At 38.0% G+C, this 15,716-nt stretch overlaps 1 protein-coding gene across 1 annotated transcript in view; it reads left to right on the top strand.

Moving 5' to 3' along the window:
- The window catches only part of pde1ca (phosphodiesterase 1C, calmodulin-dependent a), a 95,566-nt gene that overhangs the window by 38,038 nt on the left and 41,812 nt on the right, over positions 1 to 15,716 (top strand). The window contains exons 11-12 of the mRNA XM_044340370.1: positions 5,444 to 5,545; positions 12,341 to 12,461. Coding sequence (XP_044196305.1) covers positions 5,444 to 5,545; positions 12,341 to 12,461 — 223 coding nt within the window. The remainder of the gene's footprint in view (positions 1 to 5,443; positions 5,546 to 12,340; positions 12,462 to 15,716) is intronic.

Raw genomic sequence — 15,716 nt, 5'->3', positions numbered from 1 at the left:
ATTGGAATACATGGGTCAATAGAGTTATGACTCTTTGTCAGCTTGGCCAAAGTACTGAAAACAAACCTAGGGCTGTTTTTATTCTCATCCATTAATCATGAGTAATAAGCAGCCCTGGCATTACAGAGGGTCTTCCTACATGTTTTAAGATTATCTTGCCAGGCTACGTTCAAAAGTTATCAAGTAATGGCCTGATAAAATAGGATTTTGTGGAAAAACTATCAAATGTTCAATTTCTATGCCATAAGTCAGCACAAGATTGAGGGTGTGGTTAAGACAGTGAGTGGGTTTATTTACACTCTGAGAGAAGCCAATGGAGTCTAATAATGAGATAAACGCAGTGCTAAGACTATCATTATCGACATCTGCATGAATATTGAAATCACCAACTATAATTACTTTATCTGCACTAAGGACTAAGTTTGATAAAAACTCTGAGAATTCAGATAAGAATTCAGAGTACGGGCTAGGAGGACAGTACACTATAACAAATAAAGTTGACTGTAAAGTTTTCCAGGTTGGGTGAGAGATATTAAGAACAAGGCTTTCGAAGGAGTTATAATTAAATTTGGGTTTTTTTTTTTTGATTTTGCTCTGTTACTTTTGTTTTTATTCAAAAAATGCAGCTGAGGTTGCATCAATCTGTCGCTCTGTAGTTAACATTCAGGGGTGCTGCTGTAGCGTCTGAAAGAAGAGTGACACACAGTTACTGTAATATTACAAATGACAAAAACTTAAAAAATTAAATTAAAATTAAAATTAAAGCATAAACCTTGATCACGCGTGTGTTGTGTTAGTGGTCTATGATAATAGGCATCACTGTCTTACGGTAAGTTAGCCGGAAACAGCTTGTTCTCTCTTTGAGTAAACAAGTCTCTACATCATACTCAGTGATAGTTTTTAATACATTAGTGACAAACATTCATTACTCATCTAATATGACTTAAAACATCAATTCAGTTTGGTCATTACAGTCTATTCAGTCTACTGAGAGATTTGGCTACTCTGCGATTCAGTAAAATAGTTTCACTTCAGGTACGTGCAGAGGATTTTAGAGGGGCAGGGGCCCAAATTCATAAAAGGTGATTTTTGCAAATAATTAAATAAATATATGCATGGAATGACTACTTTTGTGACACTGCTAAAAGGATATTAAAATGTATGTATTTAAAATAAACCCATGACTAAGGTTGGTTCAAACACTGCTACATGATGTGCTGCTCAATCACTGACAGTCCAGATTGGATCAGAAAGAAAACACTGGAGCAAAGCCATGGATGTATTATAAGAGTCGGATACCAGCCTAAAAATGGCACCCATTCAGTCCTATAGGAATTGCTCGGCTGGCTCGTAAAAGAAAAAGTTTCTAGCTTTCAGGTTTGCTTCCGCATTGTGTGGCCCACTGAATATGCACAGTAGTGTTTCCCCTGCTGGACCCACCCACGAGTTCCCGCTCCGCCTACAGACTTTACGTTGTGATGACGTCATGGATCTTTAAATTGCTTTCTCGGCTCAAGGAAAGTTTACAAATATAAAACTTCCATGGATCAAAAGTTCATAATAGAAAGAATCATAATTGACGTTTGCAGTTGGAGTTGTCCTGTCAACAGGCCCACAGGGGGATTTTTTGCTGCAATACTGTGAGTGGCCACTGGGAAAAATTGGCTGCAAAGCTGAGCGGCAGCGCCCTATCCAGCTCTTATACATCCATGAGCAGAACACATACAAAGGACCCCTAGAAGGCCCCCTTAGTTGTGTTACTCACTGCCTGACCGAATTCCCAGACTGTGCCTTATGTAGTACTATCACCTGCTGATGATAGACGGGGAATTCCTAACAATGACAGTTAATTAATGATACTTGCAAAGAAATGAAGTGTATTTTACTAAATTCTCCTCACTTAACTAACCCAACTTTTACTTAGCCCTCTGACTGACATCCTCACTTGCAGAATATCTAGCAAGCTGGCTTCCCTGATATCTATCGGTAATGTGTTCTATAGTTTTGAGGTGTAATTAACAAAGCCTGCATCCCCGATTTTCTTTCAGACGTTACTGGGAATCTCCAATAAACCAGCAACAGAAGATTGCAGTGTTCTTGAAGGCAGATAATTCACAAGGGAGTTAGCAATGTAGCTAGGTCCTAGCCCATTAAGCGCTTTGTATGTAAGGAGGGGGACCTTAAAGTCATTTCTAAATGTCACAGGAAGCCAGTATAGGGCAGCTAAAACTGGACTAATATGCTCTCTCCCCTTGGTTCTGAATGAGTCTCTCAGTGTTTTTTTTCAGGAGGCCAGTAAAAAGTGCATTACAGTAATCAAGTCAGCTTGGAATGAAGGCATGAATCAGTTTTTCTGCATCTTTTTGATTTATAAATGGTTGTACTTTAGCTATGTTTCTAAGGTGGGAAAATGATGTTTTCGTCACTTTGTTAATTTGGGACCTTAGGGGTGTACTGCGAAGCAAGTTCAACATACCCAGGCTTTCTTTGTGTGAGCTGGCTCGACAAACCCTAAACTCACGATCAGAGATAAGTGGTGTCACAACGGTGGTTATGAACTTTCTTTGTTAACACAGGCTTTCTGCTTCAGGCTCTGCGCGCGTCCCAATAAAAGGGGGTGTTTGGTGCGTCATTTGACTCTTTTTCCGCACAAAATGGACAAATCGTGTGCTGCCTACTTCAGTCAGGAGGAACAGGTCATTATAACGGAGAGGTATACATTATCACAGCAAAAAGCAATGCTGTTGCTGCAATAAGGTGAGAGATGAATGCTGGCAGAAAATTGCTGATTGTGTAAAGTCGTTAACTGAAACACTAATTCATTCATTTATTAATTATGTAATTAGTTTATATACTTATTTTACCACTCAATGCTCTCTCCATGTCTCCCACATCCAAAGCTCTTAAACTTTAAACTTGATGCTGCAGATTGTGCATTTAGGTCTGACTCTGTCCCATATTGAAGGATAAGTGGAAATCACTTTAGGTTTTGGCCAAATCAAAGTGAAATTAATATTATAGATTGAATATTATCTGTGATAAATACCACTAGACTAGTCAATTTTATTTATTTATTTTTTTTATTTTAATTTTCTAATCGGTGTTCGAATAGCTGCACTACCAGCAGTGTTAAACAGACTTGGCAGCAAATCAGGTAGTTAGTGAAAGGGTAGCGCTTTTTATTGCCAATTTAAGCCGGGTTAAGTTACCATGGTGATCTAGTCAGGTTAAAAGAGAGCCACCTTCGTGACATTGAAAACCCTGGCTTTAGGCTCAACATACCTTGCTAACCCACTAATCTCGCTTCGTAGTACACCCTTCTGGAGCTTACATCTGAATTTAAGATAACAGCAAGACTTGTAACCGTTTTAGACCATTTAATCCAGGGAGTTAATTTCCCCAGATTTCTCTTTTTGTTTTTGGGCCGACTAGTAGGATCTCAGTTTTGTCCTCATTTAACTTTAAGAAATTATTGCTCATCAATTTATTTATTGCCAGAAGACGGGTAGTAATGGAGTTTATAGCTTCATTTGGTTCAGTGGAGATGTACAGTTGTGTGTAACTATGGAAACATACATTGTGCTCTCTGATGATGTCACCAAGTGGCAGCATGTACAGTAAGAATAATAACGGACCAAGGCAGCTCCCTTGTGGAACCCCAAAACAGTTGTCATCATCTCCAAGACTAACATAAAACTTTCTCCCTTTGATGTATGTTTTGAACCAGTTTAACACACAGTCAGAGAGACCAGCCCACTTTTCCAGATGATTGATTAGGATATCTTGGTCGCTTAGGTCTAAGAGGATAAGAATTGAGACCTTATTTTCATTAGAGTTTAGTGTTAGTTCATCATTAACTGATGTTAAATGACTTACTACTGATTGTTATTATAAAGTGTTGCCCATTTATTTAAACAATTTACTCAATCAGCAACTAAGGGCCAAATCCACAAAAGGATTGCGTGGCATTTGCGGCCACTAAACCTGTCAAAATGAGACAAAAAGATAGCGTGAAATTCACAAAGCACTTGCAAAGGGTGAAATGCACCACAAACTGTGCTGCCAAGCAAATAGCGTCATGGTGCGCCTGTGCCATTTGCATGTATGTAATGTAGGAGGACAACTGCTTGTTCTTTAATTCTGTTAACCAATCTTTGATTCTTAAGGAAAATAAGAAACAGACAGAAAAACAGAACAGTTGGTTTGTGATTGTGGAGAACTCTGTGTGTGCACACCTCTGCTAATTAAAGACATAGAATTTGAGGTTTTTGTGCTCTCTGCAGTTTTCTCTATGGACCAATCTGTGTGCTGAAATGTGAAGAAAAGCCTATAACACCAGAAACTGCTCTGCTCACTCAGTCAGTTGCAAAACTTTATGGGTGTTTTTGCGCTGGCATGTCATTGGCACAAAATATTTTGTGAACAGGTCCATAAAATGGGGCAGATTCTGGGTGCAAAATGCTGTGCAATTCACGGTGCTATTAGTGAGAGCAATCCATTCTTGTTGGATCTGGCCCCTAGTTTTATTGAGAATACCTGACATGTTAACTAAAGCTTACTAAGCTAAGTTAAGCTAGCACTGTTTAGCTAACTACAAAAGTTATAATGATGCAGGTTCTGTTGGATTGTTGTGCCAGAGTCCCACCAGAATTAACGCTGGCTTATTTTATGCTGTGGTTAAACTCTAAGTTAACAAGAACCACTGAGAAAAACACTGGTGGTCACAGTTGCCTTCACAATAAAAGCCAAGATTACCTCACCAGATGTACAATTTCAAAGTACCATCACTGTGTTTGCCACCCTGTGGTATCACACCATCACAGCTTTGAAATAATTTTGGACTTCTTGTAGACCAAATTTAAAATCTTAAAGTCTTAAAGTAAAAGTTTTAAAAAAACATGATCATCTGTCATCTGTTGTAGCTAACTAGCGCTAACTTGCTTAGCTGCTGGCTAGTTTTAGGTAACATTTTATGTATGTTCTCTGTATAACTTGCTGATTGAGTAAAAATTGTTTAAATAAATAATGTTAATCTAAATAAGTCATGACGAGCAACATTAGACATTGCCAGCAAACTCATTAAGTTGCTAATCTACTGTCTGTAGCCATCAGCATCTGAGAAATTATTGCCATTTTTTACTACACGTGTAGAACTGCCCTGACTTCCAGCTTGCAGTGATGGGTACCTGAGTAATGTTTGCCACGTTCACCACTTTAGTTTAGTCTGTTAGAATGTTAACATTTCCTGACATACCAAATAACACTAAAGAAAGAATAGTTGAAGCTGATGGCAATATCATTGCATTTGTTTGTAGTACTGGACAATTTGGCATTAGATGAAAAGTTAAAAAAATCACTTAGGTTATTTCAATTCCTACTTGATGGATCATGGCAATCTATCCAATAGTTTTTTTTATATATTTCATTCTCTCACTTCTTTTAGGGAACTGCGGACTTTGGTAGTGGAGATGGTGTTGGCCACTGACATGTCCTGCCACTTCCAACAGATCAAAGCCATGAAGAGCCTCCTGCAGCAGCCTGAGGCGTGAGTAGTGGATTTCATTTCTAAGTTGGTGTCAATTTTGACATTTGCCCAAGTTGTAAACAGGTCTCTCGTCCTTCACACATCTCACTACAATACGGACAATATTAAATTATGAGGCAAAGTTAGGTTTAAGCAGATTTATTGTTTTATATTACTACAGGTAAAATTTGGGATTTAATTTGGAATTTTATTTTGGAATTTGGAAATTTTCATACATTACATATACTACTTTATACATATACTATATACATATACTACCGCTATTAAAATGAAATGGGAACCATTCCGTGTGAAGTAAGTCTGAATTTTTAAAGTAATTACCTGCTAATTTGTACACTATTAAAACAAAACTGAAACCAATTGCTGTGAAAAAACTCAGAAATTCTCCATTAAAAAAGGTAATTTATGAATAATTACCCATCAATTTGTATGTAACTAAGTGACAGAACATAAAGATTTTCCTTGAATAACACTTTTTATTTAAAATATGTATTTATGGAATTACAAACATAAGATGCTATCAAGTTGGGACTTTGGTTAGTGGCTAAGGTGGGCCTGTAGAACCTGAAATTCATTGGTTGGTGACTTTATATTTTAAAGAATAATGATAATATCATTTATCTGTCAAATTGAGTACTGCAGAGATTTTTGGTGCCAAATATTCACATAACTATTTAATAACAAAAACCTCAATACTCATGATAGGAAATAGCATTTTATTAACCTGTGCATACAGTAATAGACATACAGTATATTACAGTAGTAATATCCTGAAGATTTAGGTGTGGTGTGGTAACATCATGATTCACAATAATTTCCACCAAAGAAGCACCAATTTTCTAATAGGGAAGAGCCGGTATGAAAATAACGATTTTCAGATAAATGTCATTTTAAAAGATAACATTACAGACAGAAACTAATTTTCATTGTGATCAAAAACTCACATGTGGTCTATCAATACCAGGTACTATCTGGTAAAAATGTGGAAAGACTTTGACTTTGAAAGGAAGTTGCGCATTGTTACTTTCAACCCCGTCAGTCGGGGCGAAAGCAACACATGGGTGGTTCAAAAGTAAGGCAACGGTACGAACTTGAATTGTTTATATTATTCTTGTTTTTATTAAGAATATCTGACAATATCCTTGTTAATATGCAATTGCAAACATATTATGTCCTTTATCTTAATCAAAGATATTAAATTTCATTTTTTATTTCAATTTTCAATTTCATCAAACATTTTACAACAACAGTATGAACAGTACAACTTTTAAAGAAAATTTAACAGTATAACTGTTAAAATAACATATTTCATTTGCTGTATTACTAACTTAAATTCTCTTTTTTTATTCATTGTCACAGTTGTGACAGATACAATGCTCTGTGCCCTCAGTACATGCCTTGGACCAGTGCAGACAAAAGAGACACTGCACCCACACACACCCACAGGCAAGGATGAGCTGAATCTCTCCCTATACAGAAGACATTCCTCATCCTTGTCCTGGGAAACTATAGGTGCAGTGGTTTGATTGGAGTAGAGCCTGCTGTAACACAAACAGTGTGACTGCATTAGCAGCAAGACAAAAGAAACAGTTGTTATTATCATTCTGACAATGACTCCTGACAGTTAAACTTTACTTGCTTCTATACTGAAAAACTCTGACATGGCAACCTTCTGGATGTTTTGAAGTACTAAATAATATGTCAAATGATTATGACTACAACACATGAGAAAATAAACACATCCTGTCATTCAAAAAAAATTACCGCTTGAGTGAATTTACTTACTGTGGTTGAAAACATCTTTTCAGGTAAAACTCTGCGAAAGTATGACATATCCACGTGATTTTTTGAGGCTGTAGTAAGTGTTGTGTGCTGTATGTGCTGACGCAATTAGACATGTCAAACTTGTATGGGCTCAGAGAAATTTGCCTTGTTAAGTTCATCCCATGTTACTTTCTTACCAGGTTACCCATACTGTGGGAATTTCATATTAATTACCAAAGCATGGCCTGTAAATAGATGGAACCGCTCTTAACTCACAATTGCACAATAATCTTCACTAAACAAACGTCAATTTTCTGATGTGGAGGAAATTTACATATTACAAAAAAATTGTCTCTAAATTGATGGAGTGGCTCTTACCTCATAATTATACAGTAATTTCCACTGAACAAGTGCCAATTTTTTAATACTATATGAAAAACTCAAGACACTTATCAGCCAGACATTTCTCCATTCTCTGTTAAAGAGTGCCTGAGACTGACACTTAAATGTGAATTGCTGGTCCACGTTAGAGGTTAGTTCACCTTAAGTGAGCCTGGTCAGGTTAGGCTAACGCATTGTTTCTAACTTCAGGGCTAACCCCCTTCGATAGACAAGTATTTTCTTGGTCTTGAGAAGCTGCAGCATTTATTAACTAGCCTACTGGAGCCTATATTGTACATTTACCACCAGACTTACAATTTACTGCTAACCTTTTCCTCTGCTCCGCACGCATTCACTGTCACTTTTCTGCCACTCACGCCCTGCACTTGCTCAACTACACACGCTCATTTACACACTCACTACACACACACAAATCACGCTCTGCCCTATTCTTTAATGGAGATACGCTACTCTTATAACAGTACCTTTCACATAGATGTCCTTTGAAGAATGAAGAGAGGGAGGATGACTCAAAACAATTCCATAGTAACATGGGGTGTTATTGTGCTCGCACATTGTGCAAGTGAAAATCATTGGTAGCCCATTGATTTTAATGATCATGTGAAATTTTAGCAGCGGCACTCACAATTGAATTAATATAGGGGAAACACTGTAACATGTGAATCGCTGGCTTGAAACACACATGTCCTTATGACACTGCAAGTGCAATTACCCTCTATCCTCTTTGAGTTAACTGCTGTACATGTATTCAAAGGAAGTTTACACAAAGAAATATTTATAGCAATTTAGAAGCAACTGAACCATTTCAGGTATTAATAACAACTTAATCCCTGGTTGCAATAGTACTACAATATGTCCCTTGTATAAAAAATAACAAGACCCAAAAGGAAAGAAAATGTAAGATACCACCAAAGATATAGTATTATCTCGATATCAAGTCCATCACACAGGTTGAACTTGACTTTTGAGTAATGGCCCTTTAAACTTGGCAAGGCCTTTCTCAGTTGATGAAAAGCTAAGCAAAGCAAAGCTGCTGGAACCCTATTGTGTGTTAGGATTATTATTAGTGTGAATGCTCACACACACTCTTTTGTTCTTCAAATCTTAATTAATGTGGATGCTGAAAAGTCAGCATTCACACTTTTGTTCTTATAATTTTTATTAGTGTGAAAACTGATTCAGCATTCATATTATCCTTCCTAAAATCTTTGTTTCTTTATTTGTGTGAGAGCTGCTAGTGCAAGCCACTGCAGGTAGTTGGATCAGCTGACATAACCAGCTGATGTCTCCCCAGCCAGCATCTGCAGCAGCAGCTGGCTGCTCTGAAAATGTCAGTGCAACTTTCCAAATAGGCATTATTTGGATAAACTGACCACATATTGGGGGTCCACATATTTACTTTCTCATCCAAAACAATATTAAAACTTTATAAAGTGACATATTAACAGTCCTACAGCAAAAATTACAACCACATTCAGCCTGGCTCCGCCATTACTGCTGGTGCTACTTTTTCTTCCGCTTATGTTGGAGCGAGGGTAGACTGGATGCTACAGTGACTCATTATTGTCCCTGTGGTACAAAGTGGTATTACAAGACTGTACAAGTAGCTGGTTAGCATTCTAATTTCAGTAGATATCCCTGCAACACAATACATATATGTTTTTGACTTTGACACTAAAATAACATTAAAACATGATATTTCTGCAATTCTGTTGTCTTTACAGCGGTGCAAACTTGTCACCTTTTGGTGAAATTCGCTGTTTTGAATCCAAAATAGGTCACTTGTGTGATTGGTGTTGATCTGATAAGTTTTTGGTGATGGTGTAAAAACTTTTAGAGCTGCATCCAACCAGATGTTATTCTTCGCAAATTGTCACACTCATGAGCCAATGGAGTTGTTTACAGTGTTTGCGTGTGTGACCCAGACCGCCGCAGAATATTTTAACACAGAGCATCACTCAACTTTAGCTTATAGTTCCAAGTGATGGATCAAACATTGTAATTCCACATGATAGAATAATAATGGTAAGATTCATATTATTGTTGTTGAATGTTCAATTAGTGAAAAAGAGTTAACAAACAATGGACAGGTGGATCACAGTTTGCTGCAGATGGTAGCTGGCCAGCTAACGTAGCCTTGTACTTGGCAAGTTCACGTTTACCCTACTGATTGAATTTAATTCTGTCTCGTAGGCTGTAGGCCTAACTGTTAGCCTGCGTGCCTGGCGGGTGTATGAACAGGCAGTTCATTACATTACCACTGTAGCTGGTTATGTGTAGTATATACAGTCTGTTCAAATATACAATAGTGAGTGAAGTGTATTGCACGTTGTATTTTAGACTAAACAGTCAATGTATAAAATGTTTGGGTACAGTGGGGATTATAGTGTTCCAATAGGTTACCCCAGTTTCCCACAATGGACTTCAGTCTGACTGATTTAATATAAAATAATCTGCAGACCTGAGGCCTGTATTAGGAAGCAGGATTTGGAGTTAGCAAGGTAACTTCAGGTTTAAAGGCCTTTACACACTGGACACGATTTTTTCATGCGATTAATTCGCACGTCAATATATTTTTTCGAACTGTTGTTTGTGTCATGAGTACTTTCACACAGAACGAGAATATTACGAGGCGAAAAAGCGACGTGATTGTTTATCGGACCCAGGTCGATTTTTTTGAGTTTTCACACTGCGAATAAAAGCATCAACCAATCACAAAGCGTGATCTGCACAGACAGCTGTTTCTTGCGACGGCCCACGTGGGGTGTTGAGTATCCTGCTGTGCGTGTTTTGAACTTATTTGCCGCATCTTTATTGATTGATCAGCTCCAGGTCTGTCTGTGAGCACTGGAGGCAGACAGGTAGGTTCACTCACTACACTAACACTTTTATGTGAAACTGTTTTATTCAGTGTTTTTATCTGTTTTAATCACCAAGTCCGTTTGTTTTGAAGTGGAGGAGTCCTCTACGGATAATTTGGCTCCTGGTTAAAACATCCTGAATGATGAACACTGGAGTAATCTTAACCAGAAGAAGCTGGTCATTTAACAATGAAGACAACAACTCCGATGATCTCACACTACTTCACACCCCGTCTTTTGTTATTGTTTTGATTGAGAGACCCCTCGCAGCTGAAATTACATATTGTGCATTTAATTTATTTATAGAATTTAGATGCCATGCCTAGATAATTAAGTTATACTTCCACAGTATTATACTGTTTGCAATTGTGTGGAGGGAATTCCTGTACACTTGTGATGTGGGAGGGCTGATCAAAAGACGGAAAGTCGGGAGACTCAGCAGTCACATATTTCTCCGTTTTCTATTTCTCTGTTTAGTGTCTTCAGGTTACGCTAACCCATTGTTGCTAACTTTGGAGCGGTCCCCATTCACTCTTCCAGCGGTTGGGGAAACAACAGACATGACTTCTCTTGGTCTTGACAAGCTGCAAGATTTTTTACCTGACACACGGTAGCCTGTACTGTACATTTACTGCCAGACTGACAACTTACTGCTAACCTTTTCCTCTGCTCCGCTTGCATTCACTGTCACTTTTCTGGCGCTCGCTCTCTCACTGAACCACTCACTTACCCGCTGCACATATTATGCACTGCATTATTCATTAAAAAGAGCTAAGCAATGACACAAGTCAACTCTCATTTAGGAACAGCGCTGCACAGAGGCTCCCGTACGCTATTGATATCCGAATGAATGGATACTTGGCATTATTTTTGGCATTCTTTTTTTTTTTGCCCTGGCTTGACAGGGTTTCTCAATGGTCTGGCAGCCCACCAGGCCTCTACAACTATAGGGGAAACATTGATGACGTAACCACACCACACGTAAATCTTCAGGATATTACTACTGTAACATACTGTATGTCTATTACTGTATGCACAGGTTAATAAAATGCTATTTACTATCATGAGGATTGAGTTTTTTGTTATCATTACATAATCATGTGGATATTTGGCATTATTCTTTAAAATATAAAGTCAAACTACTGAAATTCAGGTTCTATAGGTCCACCTTGGCTACTAATCAAAGTCCCAACTTTATAGCATCCTCTATTTGTAACTTAATGAATCATACTAAATAAAAGGTGTAAAAAATCTCTGTTTTTTCACTCTGGTTGTTGAAGTTACATAGAAATTGATGGGTAATTGTAAGTTGACTTTTTTTAAAATAAAGGTTTTCTGACTTTTTCACAGTAATTGGTTGAATTTTTTCAATAGTTTACAAATTAGCGGGTAATTAAAATTTCAGACTTCTTTCACATTGAATGGTTCCAATTTCACTTCAATAGTGGACAAAGTACTGGATAAGTATATGAAAATTTCCAAATTATTTTGCAGTAATTGGTTGCAATTTAATTTATTTAATTTTTAATAGTTGAGGAATTACTGGGTAATTATTATGTTTACTGGCTTTTAATTTACTAGATTACCAAATGTTTTGTGGTTTAACAAGTATATGATTTTGCAGTGATGTTACTGTAGCTGAATACAGCCTGATTTGAGTTGAACTGACTTTTTCCACGAGCTGAGTGAAAATTGTCTCTGATCTGGAGTTCTGTGCCGATTCAATGATGAAATACAGAATGTGTGACTGACTTCACTGTATTTGCAGGATTGACAAACCAAAGGCCTTATCTCTGCTGCTGCACACCGCTGACATCAGCCACCCAGCCAAACACTGGGACCTCCATCACCGCTGGACCACATCCCTGCTGGAGGAGTTCTTCAGACAGGTAGTGACCAGAAATGCCACCTGCTTCCTGCTTAACTGGCCTGGGACTAAATGAGAGAGTTAGCAATCAAACTTTCTTTGGACATTACTTAGGTTTTCTATTATGTATCAGCACTTTTCACCAGTGAGCCAACTTTAAGTCTGCCACATATCTGCGACATTTATAGTCTTTTTAGCATTAAATTCCCTCTTTGTGTTTCTTCAGACAGTGTTTCCCTGTTGAGCTACTGTGGAAGTATACTAACAAAAAGAGGGACTTTGGCACTAAAAAGACTGTAACATTGACAGATATCTCCTTGATTCGACTCATTTGGATGGCTGAAGTTTCATATTAGCTTCAGATCAACATTTAAACATTTTTGCACAGAAAGAGGACTGTGGGTTTTATCCTCCGTCACTTACATTGTAAGTGCATTGAAGGGATCTTCTTCAGTCAGTATGAACAGGATGAACGATGACAGCAAGAACATGTTTCGATGTTCATCAAGGTTCCTGTTTTAAGACAGTCTTGAAAAATTGTGAACCTGTCCTTTAATCCTTTTGCTTTTCATGATGAATATTGCAGGGGTATAAGAGGCATTTAACCATACACAAAACATCTACAGTTGCATATTAATGGTGCTGGATTTCTTAGAGAAATAGACCTCCAATTATGTCCTGTTTCGTTGTTAAAATGCAACTAAGCATCACATTACTTTGTGTATGAGCATTCAAACAGCTCTGGTCATAAGCAACACTTACTGACATTTTATTTTTGGCTGGACTGGCTACGAACCAGCCCTATAACTGCAGTTGTCCATAACTGACTGAATAGCTGAGTGATAAAGTTACACCATTGGTTGGCCGACTGAGTGTTGGAGTTTCCCCATTGGCCATTGCCTCTTTCAAAATGAATTGGCGTGAAATGATGGGAGCAGAGGACACAGTGTGCAGAGCGACTGTGTTTCCTGCTCTGAGCTGTGATGCTCTCAGCTCTCGTGTTAAATGCAGCAAAGTCGGCTAAACTCCTGTTTAAACCAACTCGTCTCTACTGTTTCCCTCTCTACCATCCAGTGTGATCGACTTATCGGCTGACAGCACTGTCAGCAGCCAATCAGGCGAGATGCTCCATACAGCGCTTGGATTTCATAACTGAACTAATACCAGGAGGCAAAGGTTTTATTTCTCTGACATTTTCACATCACAAACAATGAACAAAAGCATGAAAACATGCGTCTTGCAGGTAAAACGTGCGACTCGTGCGGGTGTAGCAGTTTTATTGTCTATACATGTGGCAGTTTTTAATGCAAACTTTCTTAAGGCATCTCTGTCCAGCTTGTTTTCAGTCAGTCAGGTTGAAGAAGCCCAGCACAGCCCTTGGGGATGGCACATGCTACACAACTTTTGGTAGAAGTCTGCATTTCTTAAATGTTGAGGTTTTGGTTGACCATTTCTTGTGCAACAGAATCACAATCCTGAGAATACAAAACATGCAAAATAGTCTATTTGACAGCCTATGGAGCCCTATTGTGAACCTGGAAAGCTGAGTACCCCAAAGTTTTATATTATAGATGTACAGTATGTGTCCCCAGCATTTAGAAACTGTTGGATACTGACATGCATATTATTATATTAGCATAATTAGCATAATCTCCTATATGTACAATATTTCAGCAACTGCTTGGCTGATTTGGACAATATTGGAGTGGTTTTGGGGGTTACTGAGGATGCTGAATCCATTTCTGACATTTTCAAAATTCAAAATAGCCATTTAAACCAGAAGTAGCCATATTTCAAATCGGGCCCGATTTTGATTAATGATTTTGATTAATTTTGAGTCAACTTAAGAACTGAAGAAATTTATATGCTTAATACATTGGACTGTATTTTAGAATCAAGAGTGCTCAATGTCATTGGTGTGAATGTAGAAACGTAATATTTATTCAAATTTCGTCAGTTCTGCTCGTGTTTTTTTGCAGTGCAACACTGTCATTGACCTGTGTCATTGCTGCTGTGGTTACTGCTGCAGGCGGAATAACAGCACTAGAGACTAACCTTGGTAACTAGGGTTATTTAACAAACTAATCACAGGTTAGCTACATAATCCTAATTTTGTTAATCAGGGTTAAAAATTTAAGTGGTGCAACACACCTGGAATTAAAACCGGGATTAACAAATCCTAAATTAGCTCAATTTAATTTATTTGTTGTTGGTGAAACCCAGCCTTTCATTTTTTTTATTATGATTTGAGGAGCTTTTATCTTAATCCCATTTTATTTAAATTTTAGGTGTTCATAATCAGGTGCATACACTCTCATTCAACATCTGACTGGCGCATGCTACAGCTGCACTGTAAGCTATTGAAATGCATCATTTACTTTACTAACTATACAGAGAAGATTTGAGTCTAGATTTATTAAAATTCAACCAATACAAAGAAGGTTTGATCATGCATTCATCATGAAATCTTAATTTATCCTTATATTAATCATTGTTTTTTTTATTTCAGGTTAGCATGTCAGGGAAGAAATGCCCATTTTTGCCGTGCAATGGCAAGGACAATGACTTCAAAATGTCTGGATCCAAGGGTATAGCTACTCTGTTTAATAGGAGTGAAGAGCTCAGCAATACAGCTATACATGAGATTTTGTCAAACATCATTACTCCCATGGCACTCTATCAGCCTCCGTATCATGTCACAAATCATATATATCTCTACGTCTAGAAATGTGACAAAACGCAAGTCAGACTCAAGTCTTAGTCAGCCAGGAAAGCGAATTGTGCACTCTCAAGTATCTGCCTTTGAATATTCGATACACCGTCTGTTTTGTGGTCTCATTTGTGAACCTAAAGATCCCAAACACCCTTTAAGGTGGATGCCAGTTAAACAATGCCAGACTGTGGAGAGACCAGGTATTCCATCCTTCAAAGATGTCATGTCTAAATATGATGAGCACCAGGATGACTGGGCTGGGGTTGTGAAGCTATGGGTGAATTGCATCGTTGACCTGCCAGCAGCTGATGCCCAGTATCGCACCAAGTGTTACAATGACTTTAGGAAGGTGCCTATTTACTCAAGTGCAAGTGCTAGTCATAAACCAGTTAGATAGCTGTTTAGCTGCTGTCATTGAGCACATGAATGCAAAGAAGTCGGTGACCTGGACTATGTCAGAGTTACACAGTGTATATATAGCTAATTACAGGGACCTCTGCAAGAGGCAGATGCTATCCAACTTCTGTGATTATTATGGTGATACTGTAGTGTACTGAGGACTGA

The sequence above is a fragment of the Thunnus albacares genome, chromosome 21 (genome assembly GCF_914725855.1).
Source record: "Thunnus albacares chromosome 21, fThuAlb1.1, whole genome shotgun sequence".
In the NCBI taxonomy this organism is placed as follows: Eukaryota; Metazoa; Chordata; class Actinopteri; order Scombriformes; family Scombridae; genus Thunnus; species Thunnus albacares.
The sequence above is the reverse complement of the archived record's forward strand: the minus strand, read 5'-3'. Positions and strand labels throughout refer to the sequence as shown.